Source organism: Apiospora marii, assembly GCF_038362585.1.
Source record: "Apiospora marii strain CBS 49790 chromosome Unknown utg000005l_segment0_segment0, whole genome shotgun sequence".
In the NCBI taxonomy this organism is placed as follows: Eukaryota; Fungi; Ascomycota; class Sordariomycetes; order Amphisphaeriales; family Apiosporaceae; genus Apiospora; species Apiospora marii.
The window spans coordinates 1,012,364-1,026,903 of NW_027117377.1; the positions used below are offsets into that span (position 1 = coordinate 1,012,364).

Consider the following 14,540-nt stretch of genomic DNA (forward strand, 5'->3'; position numbering starts at 1 on the left):
CGTAGGCTGCGAGCACCTGAAAGGTAAAGTTAGTCATATGTATACCTTGTGACATTGGTGTTATTTGGGGTTGTTGCGCAATGATTTCTAAGTCACACAGCCGATCGCTCCAAGATCACGGCCAGCGGCATCAAGTCTATGTAGATCAGCGGTATCACGAAACACATAATCAAATCAGCAGAAAGCGTGGGTCGAACCAAAAAGAAATATGCATTACTTCCACAATAATGCTGTCCCAAACACCAGTCTATCTAGCCTCGACAAAGGGATCTCGAGGACGCGTTATACACAAATGCTACAATACAAGAAAGACTGTAGGGAAACAGCTATGCAACAAATGACCTCCAATTGACGTTCCCTTTCGTTTCACACGCTTTACTCGCCCTTGAGCTTGTCTTGCGTGACGGTGAAGGCCATGTCAAGGAGGTCGGCCTCCTCCTTCTGGTGCACCGACTTGAGACCGGTGGCCACCGAAGCCGAGGGGTTGCGGCCGGCGTACATGACGTGCTTGCGGTCGTGGTGCTGCGTGTTGTTGAGCAGCGTCTCGATACGCGGCTGCACGAAGCTCCAGGCACCGGCGTTCAGGGGCTCCTCTTGGCACCACACAATCGTCTTGGCGTTGGGGTACATGTCGAGGTTCTCCTTCAGTTGTTGCCAAGGGAAGGGGTTAAGCTGCTCGATACGGGTGAAGGCAACGTTGTCGATCTTGTTCTCCTGGCGGTACTTGGACAGAGTAGCCCAGACCTGGCCAGAGCAGAGAACGACGCGCTCAATCTCCTCGGGAGCCTTGATGGCGCCAGTCTGGTGCTCAGGGTCGGGGATGATCCACTGGAACTGAGCATCGGGGCCGGTGAAGTCCTCAATGCTCGAGCGGGCCAGAGGGTGTCGCAGCAGGGACTTGGAGAAGAAGATGACCAAAGCTAATACACGTGTTAGTCTGCGATTTCATTGATTCGTATACGGGTTAGATAAACTTACGCTTGCGGAACTGCCTGTGCATTTGCCTGCGCAGGACGTGGAACAGGTTGGCCGGGGTGGTCATGTAGGCAATCTGCATGTTGCAGTCCTGGTGCTGGCGCTGGATCTTCTCGGCGTCGGGGTAGATGCGAGGATCCTCGTTGGACAGCTGCAGGTATCGCTCCAGACGACCGGAAGAGTGCTCGGGTCCCTGGCCATCGTAACCGTGGGGCAGAGACATGACGAGACCAGTTCGCTGCATCCACTTCACCTCACCGGAGGCAAGGAACTGATCGATGATGCACTGAGCGTTGTTTGCAAAGTCACCGAACTGGGCCTCCCACATGACGAGAGCGTTAGGGGAAGACAGAGAGTAACCGTACTCGAAGCCAAGAGCACCGAACTCACTCAGGGACGAGTTGGAGATGACAAACTTGCCCTGGTCCTTGCTGATGTGCTGCAGGGGGGTGTAGGTATCCTCGCTCTCCTGGTCATGGAGCACAGCGTGACGCTGCGAGAAGGTACCACGCTCGACATCCTGACCGGAGATACGGACGTGGTGGCCTTCAGTCACCAGCGAACCGAAAGCAAGAGCCTCGGCTGTGGACCAGTCAATGTTCTTACCCTCAGTCACAGACTTGGAGCGGTTCTGCAGAATACGCTTCAGGTTCTTGTGAATGTGGAAGCCCTCGGGCGCAGAGCCCAGTTCTCCACCAATGTGCTCCAGTGTCCTCTGGTCCACACCAGTAGGCATGTGAGGGAGAATCTCGGTGGCCAGCTCCTTAGGGGACTTGAAGCCGTTCCAAGCAGAAGTGGTCCACTCCTTGGAGGTGGGCTGGTACTCCTTAGACTTGGCAAAGCTCTCCTCGAGCATGCCCCAGACCCACTGCTTGTGCTCCTCAACGTCCTCCTTGGTGAAAGAGCCGTCCTTGAGCAGCTTCTCGACGTAGAGGTTAATCTGGGGGCTCTTCTCGCTGATGCGCTTGTACATGAGGGGCTGAGTGAAAGAGGGCTGATCAGTCTCGTTGTGACCGTGCTTTCGGTAGCAGACCATGTCGATAACGACATCGGACTGGAACTCGGCACGCCAGTCGGCAGCCAGCTGGCAGACAAAGTTCACGGCCTCGACATCGTCGGCATTGACGTGGAAGACGGGGGCATCGATGGCCTTGGCAATATCCGTGCAGTACGAGGTGGATCGGGCGAATCGAGGATCGGTAGTGAAACCAATCTGGTTGTTGACGACCAGGTGGATGGTACCACCGGTAGAGAAGGCGGGGAGAGAGTGGAAACCGAGACATTCGTAGACAATACCCTGGGCGGCGAAAGCAGCATCACCGTGCAGCAGGACACCCATGGCGGTTCGGTGCGTCGCCTCGTCGTTGTTGTAGTGCTGGATAGCTCGGGTCTTTCCAAGGACGACGGGGTCCTCGGCCTCCAAGTGGGAGGGGTTGGCAACGAGAGAAAGCTGGACACGCTTGCCCGAGGGAGTAGGACGCTCGAAGTTCATACCGAGATGGTACTTCACATCGCCGGAACCTTCGTCCTCGCCACCAGCACTGCCGGCAAACTCGCTGAAGATAGACTCGTTGGGCTTACGGACGACGTTGCTGAGAACGTTAAGACGACCACGATGGGGCATACCAATGACAATGTCCTTAACACCGTAGTCAACACTGCGGTCGATCAGGGCCTTCATACCGGGGACCAGGGTTTCACAACCTTCCAGACCGAATCGCTTGTCGTTGGGGTACTTGGTGGCCAGGAAAGACTCGAAGCTGGAACTCCAGATGAGACGGTCGAGGACACGGCGCTTCTCGTCGATGGAGTACTTGAAGGGCTGGGGAACCTCGACACGCTCTCGGAGCCAGTCGCACTTCTCTCGGTCCGGGATGTGGATGAACTCGACACCGTAGGAACCGCAGTAGATCTTTTCACATGCGGCAATGATCTCGCGGAGGGTCATCTTGTCGCGGCCATCGCGCTTGAATCTAGGCAGGATACCGGGGCCAAGACTATACTCAGCATCCAGGTCCTTTTCGGAGAATTGGTAGTGTTCGAGCTGCAGCTCTCTGGGCTTGACGTTGGTGAAGCCCTTGGACTCATTGCGGATGCCGAGGGGATCGATGTTGGCCTTGTGGTGGCCGCGGGCCTGGTATGCGCGCACCAGCAATTGCACCTTCAAGTGGTTGGTGACATCTGAACCCTGTCCCTGACCGATGGTGCCGACGACACCGCCCGTGGCGCCAGCAGCACCGGGGACCAAGTTGGGAGGGGGCGTGAAGGCCTGGGAGATGGGCATGTCGCCGCTCTCCATGTTCTTGAAGTAGACCTGCCACGAGACGTGGACGCTCTGGGGGTCTTCCTTCCATTGCATGTACATCTCATCGATATAGTTGGCGGTGCTGCCGGAGAGGAAGTTGTCGCTCGGGTCCGGACTCGAGGCCTGGGCTGAGGCATATCGGCGCTGGGCGGAAGCCGTCGACAGGGCGAGGGGGCGGCGAGCCGAGGCGAGAGAATAACTTCTCGAGCTCTGAGCAGCGCATCGTGTGGACTGGCTGCTAGCTCGCAGGAGCTGGCAGCCAGATCGGCGAATGGAACTGCTGAGCATGGCACCAGGCTATGCTTGCAACAAGCTGTGACGAGCTATTTAGGTGGAGGGAATTAATGACGGATGGATGCTGGCCTCATGAAAAGCAGCAAACCAGAGAGGGCGGGATTATGATATTGCAAAAATACTCCGTACCTGCAAGCTCCAACCCTCCTTTTCTCGAAAGAAATGGGATTGAAACGAGGAAAGAGAAATGAGCGGCGGAGTAAGTCTCGTAGGAATTGGTGACGTTGAAGTCTTTAGGAAGAGAGAAGGCCTAAAAGAATCGTGGAACAAGTCATGGGAAACAAGTAGCTGCAGAAAAAGTCGCGACTACCCTGTCACAGGGCCCGAACAGCCATCCACCCCCTGCAAAACTCCATGCTGGCCTCCCTTCTTTAGCTTCTGCTTTCTCCTCCCTCATACTTACCGCACCTATGAGCAGTGCATCTCTCTACACAGGCAATAACCCTTCTTGCCGCATCAAAAGATGTCCATAAGCCCTTTCATTCTCTGTCTGCACACACACACATATATCTACTAGGCACTCGCATGCGCATGCACTATTACCTTTGCCTGACAAAAGTGTCTTGCATCCCACTGTTGCTGCCAGAGATCATAGAAGATATCCATGCATGTACGTATGTACCTACCTGTCTCTCCTACAAACTCCAGTGCCCGTCTTTCTTTGCCCCATTCACCCGACCAATAAGGCCATAGCCAATAGCCCTACATAGAAAGTTTTGAAGACACTCCGCGTATTGCCGGGCCACGAACCGCCTCGGTTATGCAATTATGTAATTATTATCGTAACTACCGTGGATAGGGGAGCGACCAGGGGAAAGCCGGCTTGCTGGTCCAGAAAAGAGGTGCTAGCTCCCTACGAGATGCCGCGAGAGTCCCGAGAGTCCCGGCCAAGCATCGCGAAACCAAAGCCGAAAAGCCTCGCGTTCGAGCATGCAGTGTTTGGCTCGCATGCACCTGCAAATAGCATCAATGGGCCAGAAATAGCTAGGCCCGGTCAATCTCCGACATGAGCTGTTTAGAGCGGTAGCTCAACTGCCAGTTGTTTACGGGCCTATGCACCCTGACGGGTTGGACTTTTGCCTTGGCATCTCCAAGTCTCTCTGCACAGCGACGTAATGTTTCAGCCCGGAAATGCAGGTAAAGTGATAGTTTGCGAAGTGCCAACCGTCAATTGAATTCTATTTGGGAGTCCATGCCAGGTGCCAGGAGGACTACTGCAAAGCGACCAATATTCATCCTTGGACCTTAGAAATATCCCATCTTGGTGAATGAAACAAGAGCTCTCGCCCAATACGCTCAGGATCTGCGGGCAGATAGACTTTTCGGCAAGCTGGAGAACCTAGGCAATTTGGGCGGTTTGGGACGGGGCAAGGACAGCTCAGCTCCGACTTCTGCTGAGGCAAAGACTGGAGAAGGTGGCAACGACATCTGTCAGAACTCCACCACTATTTTTGGCTTAGGTAGCTTCTGACCGCATTGAACCGATGATGGAATGTCAGCCACATGCAACTAACTGTAGGACCGTATGCAAGTAATTGATATGTCAGGCCTAACGGGGAAATGAAGGGCGGTTGGGTCCTGGCTGTGGCAGAAGGAACATCACAAGATACCGGACTAACCAAACAGCCAGGCTTCTCCCGACAGCTGGCAATTGATACAATAATGGTGCAGGAGTAATCGGGCAATTATTACACTCGCGTAATTGAATACTTATATACCTCGGTTGTGTATTATTACTGATTATTCCAGTTGAGTGCTTCAAGCGTTAGGTAGGCAATTAACCTGGTTATTCCGGTATCTATTTGAATTATTGATTATTCCAGTTGAGTGCTTTAAGCATTAGGTAGGCAATTAACCTGGCACCTGGTTATTCCGGTATCTATTTGATGGTCCTACTGGTTGTGGCTGTGGCCGCCTATTGAATTGAGGTGGTGCTTTGATGCGGATGTGGCTTAAGCTTTCCTCCAAAGTCATCATGCGTGCCAGAACAAAGCTTTTGATGATGAACCTAAAACAACATCTTCCATCCCTTTCTTGCGCCTAGAGTCATATCGCATCAGTCTGACTGACATCGCAGTTTCCTCACACATGCTGACAGGATCAGCGCTGAGGCCTGAATGAAGCCTGGAGCTCACTCCGGAAGGTGCGCTCGTGTGTGATTCGACGCCATGGCTATCCCCCGAGGTACGGCAGCGTACAAGAAGAAGGAAGGCATTCTCACAGTTACCGACGATCAAAAATCGATAATATGGACACCTCAGGCCAACCCGGAAGGTCCTCCTGGCATCACATTGGCCATCTCCAATGTAACCAGTATGATGAGGACGATCTTGACGAGGATAGGATCACTGCTAATTCCAGGTAACAGATCTCCAGCAGACGCCTGACACTGCAGCCAAGGTCATGCTGAAGATTTTCGAGAAAGCAAAGGACGGTGCAGAGCCCGTCTCCTATCTCTTCCACTTCAACTCGCCAACAGATCCCAGAGGGGAGGCGAACGTACTGAAGGATTTGTTGTCGCGGCTTCTGGCCGAATACAAAGCCAATGATCCAAGTGTACCACGGCCTGCCGGCGCAGCCGGTAGCGCCTCGGGTTCCATGGCCTTTGCGAATGCGGTCAACTCTAAACCGTCTTCTGCTCGCTTCTTTGACGATGCGCAGCTCAAGATGGATATCGAACTCCAGCAATCCTTGATGAAAACAGACAGGAGCCTTCACCAAATGTACATGGAAGGCCGATCCACGAAGCCCGACTCCATGTCGGATGCCATATTCAACATGCAGTTCTGGTCCACACGCATAAATCTGCTCCGGGCTCATGCTATTGAGCGAAGCCAGAAAAAGGGACCGTACAATGTCCTTGCGACGGTCAAACCGATCATCGAACAAAGCACCGAACCTGACAAGCCTAATACGATGAAACTCAACATCACCGTTGAGCAGGTTCGGATGATCTTCGACCAACATCCCTTGGTCAAGAAGATCTACAACGAGAACGTGCCTCCACTCAGTGAAGGCGAATTCTGGGAACGTTTCTTTCTGAGTAAATTGTCGAAGCTACTGAGGGGCGAGCGCGCCACTGGATTGGAAGCCACCGACAGGGTGTTCGACAAGTATGACGAGTATGAAGACATCACGGCGTTCTCAAGCAAGATTCTAAGCCAGCATGTGCCCCATATGATCGATATCGAGGGCAATGAGGAGAACCAAGGTGGATCCAAGGGCGGCAACCGGAAGGATCATGAGATGCGGCCAAGAGGTCGACAAGACGTACCCATTATACCCACTCTCAACAGCATAAGTGGGAAGATGCTGGCGAATGTCTCGGCTGCCGACAGCGCAGCCGTTGACTCTGCCGGCTCGGACGACATCCACAGTCAGCAGCTAGCCTTGCGCGATCTGCGCGCCGAGGCCGAGGAGTCCAAGATCATCTTGAACATCAAAGAGCAGAGCCAGTTCTTCTCCAATCAGGCCAATGCTGCGTCGGCGGCTGACGAGATCTTTGCTAAGCAAAATCCCACGAAGTTGTTGAAGCACGTGCAAGGTGACCTGGGCTTGCTGCGTGATGATGGCGCGGGTGGCGTCGACTTCCAAGCATCACTGGGCATCAACGACGAAAGTGACAGCGACGACGACGATGATAAGAATAAGAAGGCACATGTGGGATCCCGCGGAGCACGCAAGGCAGCTCAGAAGCAGATCCTGGACAGCATCCTTCAACGGCGGGCACAGATGTACGGCCACTCTACGGACGAGACCACACCCATGGGCCTGCCCGCCGAGGTAGCTGCCAAGTGCAAACTGACGCATGCGACTACGATGGAGTTCATACACCAGTTCTGGTCTGCCTTCCTCTCTGGCGATCCCGACAGGGCCGCAGAGCTCGGATACCTACTGGAGTCACTCAAGCGGTCCAAGGAGCGCATCAACGCCGTCGAGGCCGAGGCGCAGAAGGCGAGAGATCAGGAGATCGAGCGCAAGAAGGAGGAGATCCGGCAGATATACCAGCGGACAGGTAAGAAGCGGAAGCTGAATGCCAATGCTGTGCGTGGAGGAAAGGACGCCGTTGTGAAACTGATGGGTCCAGTAGTCAAGTCGCTAGATACTGCCATCGCTGCATACCAGAAGGCACTTGCCGCCGAGGGGATCCAGGCGAGCACCGAAGGCTAGGTAGCTAAGAAGATCGCTTACAGTAGATTAATACAACAACCCCAAGCCCCTGCGGGAACAAACCGGCCAAGTCTCCTTTAGAGCAAGCAGTTCTGCCGTTCTGCGGAATATAGGTATACGTGCAATCTATCTTCGGGCGCGCAAGCCAGGGGGCGGATCAACTGGACTCTTGAGACCCCTTCGAGCCATAAATCAAGAGGCGATGAACTTAATCCTATCCTCGTTAAGGTCGTCCTTATTATATTGGTGACATTGGAGATGGCCAATGTGATGCCAGGAGGACCGTCCGGGTTGGCCTGAGGTGTCCATATTATCGATTTTTGATCGTCGGTAATTGTAAGGTGTCGTCTTTCTTATTATTACATCGCTATTCGTTTATTCCACTGTCATGAACTGGAGTAAGTGGGATGATCAAGACGGTTTATTCCTGCGGCCGCTTGCCCCATGGCTTTTGGCCCGCATATCGCGATAAGCGCTTTTGTTGGAACTATATATATGTTGTATAATGGCGACAGGATGACCGGGTGGCCAATTGACCAAGCAAGGAGGGCTTTTAGAGTGCGAGCGAGGCATATAAATCCGTCATAGGTAGCCAACTGGCCAATAGAAGCATGGCACCTCCTTACTTTTCTTGCAATATGTGATTTGGAAGCATGCGACACCATTGGCAATATAAGGCGATCTTGACTTGCGGTTTCAGATGAGTTACCCGACCTGCAGTATATTCGGCAACGTAAAATTGCAAGCAATCCCTCCAAAGCACGACCCGTGCTATAACTCGAAGGGGTGAATATTAACGTACCAAGCTGGAGCAGAGTATGGGAGGGAAAGAACAAGCGCTATCGTGGTCTTGCAAAGCAGGCTACCGTGGCTCTTAATCCCTATGCAACATCATGTGACGCCTTCAAGTTTATATAATAATGCTTATGTTTACTTTATGTGAGTACCTAGTTCATCGCCTCTTGATGGCTCGAAGGGGTCTCAAGAGTCCAGTTGATCCGTCCCCTGGCTTGCGCTCCTGAAGATAGATTGCATATATACAGTTGATGCATTCATTATACGTTATTGAGCCGCGAGAAGCCTGCATTTTGTTTTGAGAAGCTCAAGCGTGGGTAGCAAGTGCCTACTATAGGCTATGAAGTGGGATTTTGATACACATTGATAATAACGACGGACTCGAATATGGATCCCCAGTGGTAGGGAAGGTGGGTATAGGTATACTTTGGAAATCAGCCGCGCATATCGAGGCACAGGAGACAGAGACGTTTCCTTTGAACATGCGGTTTTATCGAACGGTTCATGCCACCAGACAGCCAGACACGGTCCGCAGCTAATGATCTGTACACACGTTATGCAGATCGCATGCCAGCCGACAAGCTGCTGCATCTGGACAGGCTGAGAAGGCATTGTCGCCGGCACAAGCCGTACAAAACACGGCTAAAACATCCTTCCGTACACGTATGTAGTTGACGTGCGGCTGGCAGGCTGGCTCGCTAGGAGCCCATCGCCAACCCGACATGCATCTCCACTAATCTCTGGGACTTGGACGCCGCGTCATGCTGCATCGCTGTGGATCAATCGGATCGAGTGCTATCATAGCGCACTTCTGAGCGCATATCGATGCTGTACACAACGGGCTAAGAGGCAAACCTACCCTACTTAGGTTTCTTGCTCTACAGGATGGTCTAGAGGGAGAGACACCGAAGCCGAAGATCGGCTGTCAAGGAAGAGTCAAGGTTTCAGATCTCCCGATGAGACGAACAAACGGGTATGTCGCGGTGGTCACATCCCATCCAGGGGTCCAACGATCAAATCGTCGAATGGGATCTGACCTGGTTACGGAGTCAGTCGATGGAATGAGCAAATGGAAGGCTACAGCAACCAAAGCCAGCACCTTAATTCAACCCACTCACTGGAAGGGTCGGCGGGTGGGGGGGCACGGGCAGGGAAAACAGTGGACCATGGCTGAAGCCGTTAGTTGTTTAGGTCGTAGTGGTCGTGTTGATGGTCACTAAGCCAGCGCTCCCTCGCCAGTAACCGGCAGCCACCTTCCAAGGATTGGGGTCTGTTAAGATGTAACACCAATTAATTGGGCAGCAAATCACAAGGAACGCTGCTAGGCCGATCAATCAGAGAACAACATTGAACAACCTGCTTGCCTCGTATTGATTTTTTGCCAGTTCAGTTAGTTAGCTAGCTGCTTTTACATAGCCCTGCCAAACGCCGTGCGCATCTTTCTCTCCAAAGGGAAAATACGAACGAAACAACTTCCATTTCCTGCTCATAGATTGATTTCGTCTCTCCCAATCCTGCTCGTTATCAGGCCAGCCAGTCGCTACCTTACCAATTCGGCTGATTCACCATGTTGCGCCTACTGGTCGCTGGATGAACGACGACCAAACACGCCGACGACGACGCTTTGCTGCGGAGAATAGACCAGGAACAATAAACAACCCAAAAAACCAAAAATTTGAAGAGCCCTCCTCTGCGTGTGTAGCCCGGCGCAACGGTCTTTGGGGCATCGCCCATCTAAGTCGGTCGCATTCCCGTTGCCAGTGACGTCCTCTGACGGGACGAGTGCATTCTTGAGTCAGGAGGGGTGCCATCTAAAGTTCGGTCGGAACAAAAAAAAATGTTGTCCCATCTGCGCTTCCATCGACGGGGCCCGTCCAATCCCACGTCGCCCAACCCCGACAGCAACGCCTCCTGGGATGTGCAGCCTCCGCAGCTCGTCCCCGACGACAGCAGCGTGCCCGCGCCCGACATTCGCCCCCGATCGTCCACCTCGCCGCCCCAGAGCCAGCAGGCCCCAGCCCGTTCGCAGTCGCCGCCGTTGACCTCGCCGCCTCCCCCGCCGCAGCCTCAGCAAGCACCGCCGCCTCCTCCGTCCCAAGCGCCGCCCAGCCTGCCTCCGATCGCCCGAGTGGCCTCTGTCTCCGAGACGGAATACTCGGCTTCCGAATACTCCGTCTATGTGGGCGACCCGGAATCGCACCATTCCCGGGAAGAACCGCGGGTGCCCGCTCGATCGTCGCCCTACACCGAGCAGACTGGTTTTCTGGGAGGGCTGAAGTACCGTCGCGAACAAGATGCCGCCGCCGCCGCCGCCGCCGGGGCGGTTACAAGCCCCAGGGCTGGTCCCTCGGAGAGAAGCTCGAGTTACTCGCTAGACAGCCGGAACTCATCCAGGCCCAACATCGCCTCGGCGGTGACGAGTCCGCCGGGACGACCGCCCCTCAGGTCGAGCAACGTGGGCTCGTTCGTGTCGCCAACCGATCTTCAGCACAACACCAACATCACTGGGAAGCGCCCGCCGGGCGCGCGGATGAAGACGGAGCCAGCTCCAACGGCGAACCAAAATGTGGCCCCAGACCCGCCGAAGGGTCGGAAGAGCCTCCCGTTTCTCAAGAACCCCATGTCGACCCTACTTATGAGGAGGAAAACCAGCCAGAACATCCCGGATCTATCGCTGTCACTGCTGAATGACCGCGGGAAGACGTCGTATGAGCCTATCCGGGGTACCAAGGTTCACGACTTCAGCGCCCCGCGCCCCAAGAAGCCCGTATCGAACAATGTGAGCCCCATGCCGCCCGCCGAGCAGACCGTACCCGAGGCTATACCACCCAGCAAAGAGGACCTATCGCCACCACAGCGAGCAGCGCCGCCCGTTCCGCCAAAGGACGAACGCGAACTTTCTGGACGATCATCCGCCTCCATACAATCACGACGCCCCGTGTCTGTCGACGGCGCGGCCGCCCTGCAGAGTGAAAGTGCGTCGAGGTCCACCAGCGCCGCCCGGCGAATAACTCTTATGGACACGCAGATGCGGAGGAAGAGCTCTGTGCCGTCGTCTATTTCAACACTGTCGAGGAACCTGTCGGGCATGTCGGGTAAAGATGTGCTCAGTGCTCTGCCACGGCATATGAAGAGCACATCATCGAGGTTCAGCTTCGACATGATGGGGGCTGCGAATGCCGAAAAGCTTTTGGAGGAGAAGCATCGCCAGAGAGAGCAGGAGAAGCAGCCAGACGTCACTGGTCACCGTGACTCGCGTTACGACGAATTTGACGAGGATCCCTTCGAGTACGACGATCTGGATTACGACGACGGCCTGGAGGAGAAAATCCCTGGAGTCAATGCCGACTACGATGAAGAGGAAGAGGACATATACGAAGAGCCAGTGGAGGAGTACGACCCAGACAACGACCAGGAAAATTTCGCTGGCTTTGTTTTCCAGAGGTCCAACCCTCACTCCAACTTGGCAAGTCCCCAGGATGCGATGATGGCCACTACGCCACGAGATGCCGAGGGGAATGTTATTGGGTTCGCCATGACACAAGGAACGCCGGATATCAACAACCGACTTTCACAGATTTCCGTCCAGGCGCCAGAACCCTCGCATCCGCACTCCCCCGTATCTCAAGCACTACTTAGTGGCGACAGCCCGACTGGACTTGGGATTCAGGGGCTAGATGCTGCTATTCACGATTCGAACCGGTCATCGCCACAGGAAACCCAACCGAAAGACATCCCCGCTCCCGCTCCTGCTCCTGCTCCCGTCCCTGCACCCTTGCAGCCAGACGACGAACTCTACTTTGGCGGTGCTGGTCTCGAGGGAGAAGGGGACGGTATAGCTATCGACGAGGCCTTGTTCGACTTGGAGGATACCGATCAATATGGCAGGCCGCTAGCTGGAGTGTTTGCAAGTGCGCTCGCTCGCAGACAGGCTGCCGAAGAACAAGCTAAACGCGAATCTGATGACGTAACCTCACGTCTATCCGGAGCGTCTGCGATCTCTCAGTCGACCGCGCATACCTCTTTGAGTGTTGTGCCCAACCAGGAGCCATTGCCGGTTGACAACAACCAACCCGAGGAAGAGAAGAGTTCATCACCCAACGGACTTGAACAACCACAACCGGAGTGTTCCACCACCACCGAGACGGACAATATGGCAGCCTACCAAGCAGCACTAGCAGCGGCTGCACACAAGGCTGCCGCGTCGGGCAAATTCCGTAGAGATTCGGACCCGCCACTGCCAACCGATGTGACCATTACATCGCCAACGACCTCTGGGGGGTCTGGCCAGTCTAATGCCAACATCGACTCCTTCGACGACTACGAATTTGACGATGGTTTTGACGACGGCTTCTCCAACGGCCTCGACGACTATGAGTTGGACGACGACGCCATTATTGCGGAAGCGAACGCAAGCGCACTGGCTCATGACTCTGACGGGTGGTACGGGCAGGAGTTTGGCTTCTACGCCACCCCCGCCCAGCCGATACCGCACCGCAACATGAACCAGGGAAGCGACACGGACCCCTTCTACGGGGGCTTCTTCGGCTCGAACCAGGGGCTGGCGCGCTCCAAGTCCGGCCACCTGATCTCGCGGGAGCCGAACCTGACCCCCATCACCGAGCGGTCGGAGTACTCCAACCGCAACTCGATTATGAGTCTCATGTCGCCCAACAGCACGACGGCCCGGGAGCTCTCGTCGCTGCAAAGCCCCGGCCTGGCCCAGCTCGCCATGATGGCCGACGACGACAACATGTCCCTGTCGGCCCTGCTGCGCCTGCGGTCCAAGGCGTGGGGCGACTCTCAGGCCTCGCTCGTGAGCTCGCGCGACGGGTCCCCCAGCGATCGTAATAACGACATCGCGAGCCCCTGGAGCCCCGAGGGCCGCGAGCAGATCCCGGGCGGCCACGACATGTACGGTCGGAAGAACTCAGCCTTCTCGATTTGGAGTCAGAGCGCCGAGTCGGGCGCCGCGAGCGGGTCGGGCAGTCCGACGCTTACTATGTCCATCCCGTCATTACCGCATAATTCTGCTGTCCCGCCGGTGCCGTCATTGAACCCGGCGGCGTTGGGTACAAACTCGAGCCCGAACCCAGCGGCGGTGGCAGGCCCGGTACCTTCTGCTATCCCTCAGCCCCTGTTCTCGCCGCCCCCGATACCGACGCAACCAGCACAACAACCCACGACGTTCCCGCCCGTGCTGGAAGACGAGGAGGCGGACGATGCGGAGGGGGACTTTGACGACCAGGCCAGCGCGGCGAGCGCGGTGCTGAGCCCCCAGCCCGGGGTGCCGTCGCAGCAGCGGCCGCCGGGCATGGGCATGGGCATGGGCCACCGGCACAAGGGCAGCGCCGACTCCATCTCGTACGTCAAGGAGGAGGGGGACGGGCCCGGCGGCGGGGAGCCGCGGTGGGTGCTGGAGCGGCGGCGCACGGCCGAGTCGGGCGAGATCGAGGTCCTGGGGCGCGAGGTCGTGGAGGGCGGCCGGATCTAGGGCTTCCTCGACTGCCTTCCGGGACTGGGCGGCTGGCTGGCTGTGGGCGGCAGGGGTTGCGGCTGAGGGGCTTTCTCTACCTCCTTGCAGTAGCAACAGCAGCAAGCAAACGATTGAAACGCTTTTGAGACGAATCGGATGATGAGTTTCTCCTCATCCAAGAAAGAAGAAAACGTCTGTTATACGCATTTACGCAGCAATTTTATGGGGGGCGATTAGAAGAGGGAGAAGAAGAAAGATTAATAATCGGTACGACGGCGGCACCTTTGATGATGATTACTTACTTTTGCTCTTTGTCTGGCACGACATGGCACGCGCACGCAGCTTACATATATATCAACTTTTCATCGATCGTCAGCGCTGCCGGTTGCGCATATAGAAAGCAAAGCAAGAGAGAGAGAAAGTGGCCTTTTCCCCCATTTCCTTTCTAGGTGCACATATATCAGTTATATTATACAACATGGGAAGCGAGGTTTTGGTGTACAAAAGATATCAACACTCCGGCGA

At 55.3% G+C, this 14,540-nt stretch overlaps 3 protein-coding genes across 3 annotated transcripts; 2 read left to right on the plus strand and 1 right to left on the minus strand.

The window, feature by feature from the left end:
• Nucleotides 1-375: 375 nt before the first annotated feature.
• PG985_008208 (2-oxoglutarate dehydrogenase) lies at nucleotides 376-3,568 on the minus strand (the record flags this gene model as incomplete). The annotated part of the gene is made up of 2 exons (XM_066827976.1): nucleotides 376-920; nucleotides 979-3,568. The coding sequence occupies 2 exons, from the start codon at nucleotides 3,566-3,568 to the stop codon at nucleotides 376-378; spliced, it is 3,135 nt and encodes a 1,044-aa protein (XP_066682888.1).
• A 2,174-nt stretch (nucleotides 3,569-5,742) lies between these two features.
• On the plus strand, nucleotides 5,743-7,744 carry PG985_008209 (RNA polymerase II transcription factor; the record flags this gene model as incomplete). The annotated part of the gene is made up of 2 exons (XM_066827977.1): nucleotides 5,743-5,887; nucleotides 5,943-7,744. The coding sequence occupies 2 exons, from the start codon at nucleotides 5,743-5,745 to the stop codon at nucleotides 7,742-7,744; spliced, it is 1,947 nt and encodes a 648-aa protein (XP_066682889.1).
• Nucleotides 7,745-10,376: 2,632 nt separating this feature from the next.
• On the plus strand, nucleotides 10,377-14,033 carry PG985_008210 (uncharacterized protein; the record flags this gene model as incomplete). The annotated part of the gene is made up of 1 exon (XM_066827978.1): nucleotides 10,377-14,033. One exon carries the CDS (start codon nucleotides 10,377-10,379, stop codon nucleotides 14,031-14,033), a length of 3,657 nt encoding a protein of 1,218 aa, XP_066682890.1.
• Nucleotides 14,034-14,540: the final 507 nt, after the last annotated feature.